Raw genomic sequence first — 12,369 nt, forward strand, 5'->3', positions numbered from 1 at the left:
GGTGAATGAGATTGCCGGAGCTGCATGGCTCCGCTGTGGGCTAATGACGCTGTGGGCCAGTGGCGACGCCCGGAGGGAGCAGGAGAGACTCCATGCACAGCCTGGTGAGGACGGCGGCCCAGTGGCGTAACTATAATTGAGGGGGCCCCCCTGCCAGGTGCGTGGAGGGGCCCCCTCCGGACTCTATTAGGAGCTCTCAGGCCGAAGTGCAGTGCTGAGGGGCCCCCCCTTCAGCTTGAGGGCCCCCCGCACTGTGGGGGATGCGTGGGCCTGTGTTACGCCCCTGCGGCGGCCATCTTATGTCTCCTGGGCAGTGCACTGGGATTCCCTCAGACATTGTGATGACTCTCTACTTCCGAGGGCGGTGGAGCGGAGAGACTTTGTGGACCGCCCTCCGGTGAACCAGGGAGGCCTGCTGGGACGCCTGGCTGGAGTTTGGGGTCCCGGGCGCTCATCATTCTGACCTGGCCGGCGGTGGTAAGTTGGCTGCGGCGGGGTATGGGGATTTGACACCGTGGGTGAGGACGCATACTCCATTTCTCCCCCCCACATTGTATCTTGCCTGGATCTCCCGCAGAGTGGGGGTGGCCCTGCCTCTGGGACACTGGGCGGCCACATCGGGCTGCGTTGATTGCGGGTGTGACGGGTGCGGCGGACGGGCTTGGCGGTGCATGCGATCTGCTCCTGGTGGGGCCGGGAGCATCGATCTGGAGGCCTGAGGGTGTGCGTCAGTGGCCGTCTCGGGCCACAGTGCATGGCCAGTAGTGGGGCGCCTCTTAGTCTAGGTGAATTGGCCCGCGGCCTTCCCTATTGGTCAAACGAATCGCCGGTTGTAGGGACTGGCAGGAGTTGAGGTAGGGGCCACATCGCAATCTATATCATATACGGCCACAATGACACAAGGAGGTGCCGGTGGTGGACACTCTAAGCAAGGGACCCTTGATAAATTTACAGAGGGGGGGGGGCAGGTGGCAGGTGGTGGGGGGGGGCCGCAAACCTCAGTGCCCGACAATGCAGCATTGCTGCCGGCCATAACTCAGTCCAGGGACATGCTGGACGCCAAGATTGGGGCAGTGGGGTCGGACATTGTTACTCCGCCAGGACCTACGGACGCTGTGGAAAGGATCACCGGTACGGAGAATCGCATTTCTGAAGTGGAGGATGACATGTCTGTGCTCAAGAAGAAGGTAGCAACAATGGAAAAGATCAAAAGGGCCTCGCCATGAGGGTTGAGGATGCAGAAGGGCGTGCTGGACGGAACAACCTATGTTTCGTGGTTTTTCCGGCTGACTGTGAGGGCAACAATATGGAGCACTTTCTGGCCCAGTGGCTGGTGAGCTGGCTTCCCTCGGACGCTCTATCTCGCTGCTTCGTGGTGGAGTGGCCCATCGGGCCCTCATGCAGAAGCCCCCTACTGGCGCGCGCCCATGTCCAATCCTTGCCAAATTTTTGAACTATGCGGACCGAGATGCCATCTTGCGGCAGGCACGGATGAAGGCTCCTCTCCTCTATAACAATGCCACCATACTCCTCTTCCCGGACTATACACGGCTGGTACAGCAGCAGCAGCGCCAGTCATTCCTTGCGGCTAAGGCCTGTCTCCGGGGCCTCAACATCCAGTACGCCTTGCTATACCCAGCGCAGTTGTGGGCCATCTAGAAGTCCTGCACGCTGTTCCCAGAGGAAGTCTTCCAATGGACAGAGGACAGATGAGACAGTAAAACTTAGTCATCACTAAAGAGGGGTTCGTGATCCCCTGTTGGGGACTGGGCTGCGCTCAGACCTCAACAGGTGCTTCCATGTTTGGGAGGTGCAGGGTGGGGGGAGGAGGGGGGAGGATTGGTGTTTGGGGTTGAGGGGATTGTTTGCGCTTGTTACGCTGCTACGTATTGATCGTGCCTTTGACATGCTGAGTCACCAGGACACTGGTAACATTTACGGAAATATGGCCCTATGTCTGCTGCGGGGGAAGGGGCGGGTAGGCCCCGGCTCATTGCGCATACTCAGTTGGAATGTGAGGGGGGTGTTGGACAAGGTGAAGAGGTGCAGTCTTCCGGTATGCCAAGAGGGTGGGGGCGGACGTCATGTTATTACAGGAGACGCATCTGCTCGGCTCGAAGGTACCATGCCTCAAACGATTTGGATACACACAGGTCTACCACTCAGTCTTTACGAGGGGGTCAAGGGGGGTAGCTATTTTTATACATCGTCGGATTTCATATGTGCATGATAGACTCTGGACTCACACACAGGGCAGGTATGTCTTAGGGCAGGGTGGGGGTAGACAGGGTGACTTTGGGTAGCATGTACGCCCCGCCCCTGCTGCAGTGGCCTATGGTGGAGACGCTCATGTCCCTTTGGGGTACCATGCCCGACACCCTTTCTATTATAGGGGGAGACTGGAACAATCTTATGGACCTGGGCAGTGATAGGTGGGGTGGTCGATGGGAGAGGGGGGGTTGCCTCCTCCTCCTCCTATGATGTGATGTCGGGCTGTTGCCTTAAATCCTTTCAGGACTTGCAGAATGAATTTGGGATGCCCTGAACTCAATTTTTTAAATATCTCCTATTCTGGCATGCTCTAACGCCCTATTTGTCAGAACTAGAGCAGCTCCCTGACTTTAGCCCGCTAGAGGCCAAACTATTAATGGGGGAAATTGCATCAAGAACATCTCGTGTATATATCACTCTGGTCCACTATTGCTCCTCCGATTTGCATAAACTCAAGGATGCGTGGGAGGAGGATGTTGGAGAGTTGGAAGAAGACTGGAATGAAGCCCTGGCGAGCCCGCGAGCAGCGGCGATTTCCACACGCTTGCTCCAATTTAAGTATTTACACCATGTATATTTTGCAAGACCGCGCCTGTGGAGGGCAGGTATGATGGGTTCCCCGGACTGTCTTCGGTGTGGATCGGAGGTGGGTACACTACTGCATACTACATGGGGCTGTTCTGTACTGCAGAGGTTCTGGGACGGGGTCTTTCGATGCTTGTTGGAGGTGTTGGCCTGGGTGCTTCCTCTGGACTTAAGTTGGCGCTGCTGAATGGTATGGAGTTGATTAGGGGCAACAGATACAAACGTCACTTGTAGCTGCTGGGCATTACTTTAGCCAAGCGAGACATTGCCAGGGCCTGGAAGGCGTCTCAGGCCCGCCCTTGGCCGCCTGGAAGAACGGTATGGACTTCTGTATGGGACTGGAGTAACGCCCTGGCAAACACTTTAAGATATGGAAGAGGAGGGCAGAATACCGAGGGCTGGACTTGGACCCTCCGCCAGATAGAGCCGCCCTCCTGTCGTCTTAACCCCTGGATGTTTGACAATGCTGTGAAGTGTCTTGATTGGACTGTGCATGTCTTCTGTACAATGGTTTTTCTTTTCTCTCTATTTGTAACAGTAGCGCAATTGGGGGGGGGGGGGGGGGGTTAGAGTTCCTTGCTAAAGTCTGCGGATGATATTCTTGCTTCATTGATGTTGGCAGAAGTCTCCGGTGCTCGGGGCTATGCATTCTATGTGTGCTCAGACAAATAAAAATCTGTTTAAAAAAACAAAAAACTTACCGTGAACAATAGACATAGGAAAAAACCTATTTTTTTTTCTTGTGGTGTGGGATATCTTTCTTATACTGAATACTTTTGGGGAAGAGCAGGTGGTTCCCGGTAGGTTACGAAGCTGCTAGCTGTTTTGAGATGGATTGTATTGCGAAAACTGTGCATAGTACGGTCATTATTTTACCTTTGTTATGCAGTATGAACTGTTGTTGTCTCGGTTTCTAGACGTCTGGATGAAGACACACAATTCATCATGTTGTGGCTAACACTTGTGTGATTGTTTGCCACTAGGCAGATGCTCTTGTCTGCTTGCATTTCGATTGAAAGGAACACTTAAGCCACTTGGCTGTCAAACCTGGGAAATGGTCGGAACAACGCGGGCTCAGCCAAGCGTGTCTGACCAACACATGCCTAACCACTCTTGCCTTAACCACGCATATGCCTTAACTACACATATGCGTGATGCGTGGCCTAGTTGCCGAGCAGCTTGGTGGAAGAGGAAAAATGGAAGAGAAAGGACAATGGGGAATCGGCAGAGGACGTGGTGAGGTATGTGGGGCTGGGGCCTGGTTTTGGGGGAATGGTTATTTGGAGTGGGGTAGGGTTTAGGACTCAGGAGGGGTTCGTTGTTTGTAGTGCAGGGAGCAGTGTTAGGGTTCAGGGAACGGGGGGCTGTAGTTTACAGTTTTTTGGGCTCATGGAGGGGGACTGGTGTCGGCGTAGTTTTTAGGGCAGAGTAGTTTTTAGGGCTAGGGCAGGGGAAAAGGGACAGTTTACAGGGCAGGAGGCAGTTTTAGGCTTCTGGGCAAGAGGTGCTGAGTTTGGGTAGTTCAGCGATGTAGGGGCCAGTTTTTAGGGCTCAGGGCAGGGGGGCTGGGGTCGGAGTAGTTTTTAGGGTGTGGGTTTAAATTTGTAGGTCTCAGGGCAGTGAGAAAAAAGGAAAGTTTCACTGCAGGGGGCAATGGTATGATTTTTAGAATGCATGTCCCTTTACCCTCCATTTCTTTACCACGAAATTGCATGGTAAAGGCATGCGTGGCAAAGACATGCTTGGTAAAGATGCAGTCATGGTAGAGACTGCGTGGTACAGGCATGCGTTTTTCAGGCATGCGTTGTACCATCCATCATACAACCGTTAAACCTGCCCTCTATGCTGCTAAAAGTTGATTGTACTTTGTGAACACATGTCCTGCCATGGTTGCAGTAAACGTGCGAACATAGAAAAAAATTATCCTATCCATTTCGGCTTCACATGTAAATTATTCCCCCTTCATTTTCCCCATGGCAACATATATTTTTTCTTTATATTTTGGTGTTATTTGTTTGAGTCTGACAGTAATATGAGAACGATTCTTTTTTGTGACCATAAACGTGAGCTGCCTATATTCAGAATACCAGACAATCAAGCTTACAAATGTTTTTCCATGTCTATTATTTGAACCAAACTCACATAGGCGTTTTCTATGTCTATTTATGTTAAATTTTGTAAGGAAATTGTGCACTATAAGTATTCAAGGCCATGAGGAAAACGGATTGGTTGAAACTCGTTGCCTAAAATCTTTGGAAACTTTAGACTGTGTAGTGCAGAATACTTTGTGTCCTGACTGACACTTCCTTTTGAAAACACTCTGCATCTATCTGCAATCTGATAGCTGTCTTGGAATTATGAACAATAACAATCCAAGACTGGTTGCTAACACTATTAGATTTCCCAAATCCTGTTAATATTACGATGGAGCGATAAAACCAGAAGTTACATTCAATATTAAAAGACAAGTGTACACTTGTTTATGATTTTAAATGAAACCACTTCATTTATTTGTATTTACTTGATTACAACAGCAATAAAGATAGTGTGGTGGTCTATTTCTTTATCACTTCAGTAAGGTATTTCGTTTTTCAAATGAATATGTAATACTTTACCTCCTTTATGGGATGGTTCTTTTGGGATATTCTAGCCATGGAAATCAAGAGATAGTGTGAGAGTGAAAGAAAGAGATTAAAGGAGAGAGAGAGACAGCAAGGGAAAGAGAAATGGTGATAGGAAAAAGCTAGTGCTATGTGTCATGTTAATCAATATGTCATTGTTTCGTTAGGTCTGTCAACATGTGGGTTTTAGAATTGTTACACTCACTCACACGCTCCGTTTGACATCACTTAAGGAGCATGGCAGGAGATTGAAATGTTACTCCAAGAACATAATATCAGAATGTGGTATTACTCTAGGAATATGATGCTAGCCTCTGGGCCAGATTCAGGACACTTAAGTCTGACTAATATCGCACTATAAAACTGATGTCAAACTAGAATCCTTCTGAAAAACCTGACATCACGTGGCTTCTGAATCTGAGAACCCAGACTCCAGTAACCTGCCTTCTGGCTGTAACTTTACTCCAGGTATCTGTCATACTAGGGCTTTTAATGGCGGCCTTACGTCTGTCTGGGCCCTCCTATCCCTTTTGGGGTGTAACATGGGTCCCGCGGCAAAGATGGGGCCAGCTAGTCAGTGGTACTTTACTGGATCAAACGACTGTGTGTGTCTCTGAAGTGCATGCTGAGTGCTGACTCACTTGGAAGTTCTCTGATTGTTTCCTCTTCTGTCTTTTCAGCCCGGTGGCGTCCTGCAGGAGAAGGCTCACAGCTCTCTCCTCTGTGCACAAGGTAAAGCTCTGACTGCCATTTTGTGGGAGGGACATGTGGAAACTTCACCACTAGAACCAACTAGGATATAGAAGGCATGCTTGCTTCAGATGCAGCAGAGTGTCAGTCTCCTCCCTGGGAGAGACTAACGGAGACTGCCTCATTGAGAGGGAATGTAAACACTCAAAAGACGATGAGAGGAATGCTTGCAAATAGTCTAACCGCTAGGAGATGCTTGGGGAAGCACTCCAACCAATCGTTTTCTGCCCAGTATGCCGTCTTGGGTTAGACCCAGCCATATGCTCATCCACATTGGTTGTGCTCGAATACGAACAGTCCAGCCCGAACTTCCAAACCAGTTTCTCTTTGAACCGGAACACAGGCAACCAAAGCCCTTTTCGACGTAGTTGGGCCTCTTCAGTCGGAGCCAACTTGGAGACTCACGCCTGAGCATACACGTGGTCACTTAGGGTGTGACATCAAACATGGAAAGATGATGGGAGGAATAGCCTAACTACTGGAAATCATTTGTTTCCTTTTTAACCCACTGTGCCACCTCAGATTAGACCCAGTCATTCACAAATCAGCCTTGGTCCTGCTCCAGTAGGAACAGTGCAACCCAGAATGCCTAGTCAGGTCCTCTCTGAACAGGAACACACACAATCGTTACATCAAAATACATAAAAGATAATTGTAGGAATGTTTGCAAATAGTCTAGCCACTGGCAATCACACATGGAAGCATTCCAGCCCGTCATTTTTTAGCACGTTTAACTCAGTTTGTGTGTTTAATGAGAGGGAATTATCAAAGATTGGGGTGAGCATGCTAGAGGACGAGTGAGTGGGGGGGGGGGGGGCAATGGAAAAGTGAATCCACAGATTCATAGATGAGTACGCGTTTTCAGATTGAATTCAGTTCCAACTATTAAAAGTTGAAACTCCTGCCCAAGATGGGCAGAGTAATCCATATTGTGAATGATCTGGACAGTAAAAACAGATGACCCGCAGCTGCTGCATAGCATATGTAACAAACTAACAAGAAGGATGGATCTTGGAGTGGACAAGAAAGGGAAACAAAACGTGGGGGAACACTGGGTCACTTTCCTGGCAAGATACTGCTAGCAATGAATATGTCCAATACAATTTATAGTGTTTGCAGACCACCCAAAATTGGATCCATATTCCACTGATGAGACCCATTTCAGTCTTTGTGGCCCTTGAGACTTCTTTCCCACCAGCAAAACTCCACTGACTTTTGTTGATCTTGGAGTGCACATTTCATTTAATTTATTTCATTTAAATCTTTATTTCGGCCAGCTGGCCATAAAAGACACACATGCATACATTCATCAGTCTTTTTAGAACAGTTCATTTAGCAGCGGAGGAAAGTTTTAAAGTGGCCCTACTCAAAGCAACTGACCCGATTTTTTTCCGAACAATATACACTGAATGAAGAAACCTACTGATACTAAATACAATAAACGGGGCAGTATTCGTTTTTAAGATCCTATATGATGTGAGGCAAGATCTAGTTCCTAGGAGTACACACATGGGTTTTAGCCATCTTTTACAAGCTTTTGAATACGCTTTGCATATGAACAACATGTGGACATCGTTCTCCATACATGAGACTGAGCACATAGGACATATCCCACTTTTGTTATTTGAACATTCCAGTTTTTTCTTTGACCAACGTTCTAAATTAGAGTTCAACATAAGATTCCCATACCTGAATTTCAGGTAGAGTCTTAGCAACAGGGGGCTCTATTTCGTCCAAACAAGATTCAAAACAGGGTTCATCTTTAAAAGATAAAAAGTCTTGGGTTAGGGTCCCATTTCTACTTCCATATACAACCCTGTTATCCATATAAGACCAGAAGGCTCTCTTTACCATGGCTTTAGCAGAGGGTGGTCAATTATCTGGATTTTCCCACAATGAATACAGGCCCAGCATTGAAAGCCATTTTTGGATATGCCTAAACCATAAAATGGAATTAAAAGAATCAAGATTCAGTATCTCACGAAGGCTGTTCCTGTAATCTAGCAATTCTGGGGTGGACCAAAACCTAATCCAGAACATTAATGGTCTTATGATGGTTAGATGATCAGTACGTTTAAAATTCAGATCAAGTTGGAGGGGAATTAGTGGTGTACTAGTGGGAACCCTTACAATTGTTCTCATGAATTTGTTGTCCATTCCTTGAAAGCTCTCCCTGGCCCATGGTCCCCATATCTCAGCCCCGTATAGGGCGGCAGATTGGATTTTAAATTTAAAGAGTTCAAGTACAGGTGTTACACTCTTGCTTGTACTAGCATTCAACTTATTAATTATTGGTTTAACATTTTGAGCATATGACACCTTACTTTTCTCGATTTGGGCCTTCCATGATAGCTTTGTATCGAGTACCACCCCCAGATAAGAATAATTATCGACAGTTCCTAAAATTTGGCCATTCATAGTAAAATTACCTCTGTCCGGTCTACTAGGATTCAATGCCATACATTGTTTTGTCAACATTTATTTCTAAGCCTTTGATCACACAGTAGCTACTAAAGGAGTTAGAGTGCCTGGAGTCCCTTCTTGGTTTGGGATATTGGGATGGTATCATCCGCGAAGAGCAGCGCAGGCACTCTCTCTCCGTTAAGCTGTGGTGAATCATTGCTACAAACATTCAGGTGATCAGGAACATCATTGACAAATATAGAAAATAAGGTGGGGGCCAAATTGCATCCTTGCCGGACACCGCGTTCAATTGGAATATCGCGCGTCAATTCACCATTTGGACCCCATCTAATGTTGGCATGATTTCTAGCGTGCAACTCAATTATTTGTATCAGAAGACTCTCTGGCAGGCCGGCTTTCTTTAAGGATCTCCAGAGCAGGTTGCATGGGACAAGGTCAAAAGCCGCTCTCAAATCTACAAACGCTACATACAAGTGACCTTTCCTAATATGTACATACTTCCAATATATGCAGCAAAATCTGAAGACCTGATCTAGGGTACTAATCTTGGACCTAAAGTCTGCCTGAAATTTGGAGATTATTGCTGACTCCTCCAGCCAATCATTTATCCGGTATAACAGATGCTTGGCATAGAGTTTTTGCAGGGTGTCCATTAAACTAATAGGTCTGTAATTTGAGGGAAGAGATCTATTCCCCTTTTTAAAGATTAAGACAACTTCTGCAGCACGCCAGCTATCGGGGAGTGCACATTTAAGAATGAGATGTTATGCTATAAGAAGTGCCTTTTGTGAATGAGCAGTTGTTTGTTAAATTGAAACCGAATGGGGAAAAATACCTGGCGTTAGGTTTCTACTTTCAAAGGTTTCTAGCCTCTACCGGTGATATGATATTGATGTTTCTTGATCTTTTTCCCCTAGGAGACGGTGAGGTATCAGAGTTGGTCTCTCTGAAGCTCCCGAAGAACATTCTGAAGGATTCAGAGCGAGCGCATGTATCTGCCCTGGGTAGGAGAGACTATCCTTATCTTGACTTGCCTTTTTGCTGAGCTTTATATTTATTGAATCCCTTCTTGTCTTCTTGTACCAATATCCTATTTCCTTGTATTCCATCATGATTCAATATATTCTCCCGTGGTTCGTCGCAGCAAGTATTTTGTTGCAACACTTCCAACGTTAGAAATTCTTTTGGTGGTTCACCACATCCACTTTGATTTTCTGCATCACTTCCTACTTCATTGCATCCCTTTGTGTCTCAATAGAGAATTTCCTGATCTGCTGATTTGTTGCATCATGTCTTGCCCCATCGCCTTGCTTCATGGCTCATTGCATTGGCTAATGGTTCAGTGCCACCTTCCTTTCCTTTATGCCACTCCTCCCTTTTTTATACCTCCCTCCCTCATCTCCTTTTGCCAGCAGTTCAACTTTTGCTTCCTCCTTTTCCCTTCCTTACTCCCTTCTATTTGCCTGTTTTTTTAATCCAACTTTTGTTCCTATTCCCACACACACTTCATGACCACATTTGTTCTTTCACACCCTTCTTCCCTCTTGATTGTTTTCTCTTTCACTCCCTTTCACTCTTTTCCACTCTTTCTCCTTTACTTCTTTCCCCATTCCCTCTCTCCTCTCTGTTCATGTTTCTTATTCCCTTTCTTTATGATTCATGTTTTCCCTCCTTCTTTATCAATCTCATAAACATCGAAGTACATTAGATCTTTAGTGCCATAGGTTTGTTCCCTAAACCTTTACATTGGTGTTACTAACTGTGAGCTTGTGTTCAGTGCTGTTGTATATGTGTCAATTCTCATCATTGCACTGCCCCTATTCTGTATAGGTGACATCATGGGCACTGCCCTGCAGAACATCGACAAACTCCTGACCATGCCCTATGGCTGTGGCGAGCAGAACATGGTCAAGTTTGCCCCCAATATCTACATCATGCAGTACCTAACGAGGACCAATCAGATGACACTGGAGATTAAAGAAAAGGCAGAGGAGTACCTGAAGAGTGGTTAGTGCAGATGGCTGATATAAATGTGTCATTGTTTCTTGTAAAGGGCATCTTAGGGCTTGGGCATTATTTTGCTTCGGTGGGCATCCTGGGTAAAGGTGACCATTCCTGACCCTAGGCTTTTGATTGTGATACAGCAGCATGTGCGGCACCTTCTGAGCAGTAATGGCAGTGGTGCCCGTTAGTCCTTAAAGAAAGGGACAGGCTGTTATTTAGGGAACCAATCCATGCATTCAATAAATGCAGTTGGTATTGGGTGTACCCAATTTGTTGTGGGAATACAGTTTGCCCAAAATGAAAAGGTGTTTTGTGGCAAAGCAGATTGTGTTTGGACTGGAAATGTAAAGCTGATTTTGGAAATAAAATGTTTGCTTAGCCAGGGGTCTACAGTACACTTATTTGTATTATAATTCCTGCAAACTTGGGGGTACTTTTTGCTGATACTTCTAGCTTGGTGTCAGAGGGCAATGAATGCTTCCACTGCTATTTTATGATTTATGTGGAGGCATTTCTTCATCTATGTTGATAAATATCAGTGCTGCTGAGGCAATAGTGGTACAGTCTAATGGCCATGCCTGCAGGCTGCCTGTAGTGTCACAGTAACCCCAGTTGAACTTGAAGTGTCTGAGCTTGTGGGATCTGTCGAACATGAGGGAGAGCCCTGCAGTCGACGGAGTGTATGAGATTTTGTAATTTGTCATTCCCCGTCCTGCCTCCGTCCAGTAGATTGTCTTAATATATGCCTTCTTTCATAAAAAGTTTGAAGGTAGATTTGAATAAACATGCTAAATATATCTTTCAATGATTGGAGGCTATGTAAGATACCAAAATTACACAAACTGCTATTAAAAGGTTTGACTTTAAAGCCAATTTCTAGGAAACCCACCTTGAGGAATACTCCATTGTGCTAACATTTAACCAAGGTTTATTGGAAAGGTGATCCCTTCAATGCCCCCTGGGTGGATCTGATGTTTCTTGCATTGTATACAAGCATGTCAAATATTTCATGAGTTTCTTTTCAGAATTGCCTTAAAAAACAATGATTTAAGCCAAGGTAATTAATAATTGTGATGTGAAACGCACAATTCGGCCTCATTGTTTTAAAGTTTAAAACAATGAGGACAAATTGTAAATTAGGTTTACAGTCAATGAAACTGGGCGTGGGCCGTCTCTAAAAAGATTCGCGAGGTGCTTGGACTCTAGTAGCTCACGACGATTTTCACTGATCAGAAGTAGCGCTCACTACAGAAAAGTTTGTAGACCCCTGTTTTTAACAATATCTTGGGAGCTGGACCCGTACGGAGACTCTTTACTTTTTATACAGCCTGCACCCCCTACTCATCCCTTCCTTGCCATAGTCCACGTGTATCTTCTGGGCCAGCTCCACATTGTATCACCTATTGTGAAACAAAGTCCTGATATCACCTGGTTATTTGCATTCTAGGTGTCTGTGAACCACAACTGGACAACCTGCAAAACGGTCATCAATAAAGGACAGACTGGAGCAATATCTTATTTTCACAATGTTTACCTGATATTCCCCTTTTTTCTGTGAAGAAGCCCTTTCCCTTAAATCCTGATATATTTTGGGTTTGTTATTTTCCCACAGTGGGATTAATTTATTCTTGCCCTAGATAGGAGTAAATCCCTGATAGTCTCCAGGGAAGGGAATGGCTACAAAGAGGTTTGTGACTACCCAAAAACTCATAGG

General features: G+C 46.2%; 1 protein-coding gene across 1 annotated transcript in view; it reads left to right on the forward strand.

Moving 5' to 3' along the window:
- The window catches only part of LOC147668784 (alpha-2-macroglobulin-like protein 1), a 200,665-nt gene that overhangs the window by 135,132 nt on the left and 53,164 nt on the right, over positions 1-12,369 (forward strand). The window contains exons 22-24 of the mRNA XM_086948432.1: positions 6,158-6,209; positions 9,569-9,655; positions 10,482-10,658. Coding sequence (XP_086804558.1) covers positions 6,158-6,209; positions 9,569-9,655; positions 10,482-10,658 — 316 coding nt within the window. The remainder of the gene's footprint in view (positions 1-6,157; positions 6,210-9,568; positions 9,656-10,481; positions 10,659-12,369) is intronic.

This window comes from Lissotriton vulgaris, unplaced genomic scaffold (genome assembly GCF_964263255.1).
Source record: "Lissotriton vulgaris unplaced genomic scaffold, aLisVul1.2 SCAFFOLD_2599, whole genome shotgun sequence".
NCBI classification, from domain to species: Eukaryota; Metazoa; Chordata; class Amphibia; order Caudata; family Salamandridae; genus Lissotriton; species Lissotriton vulgaris.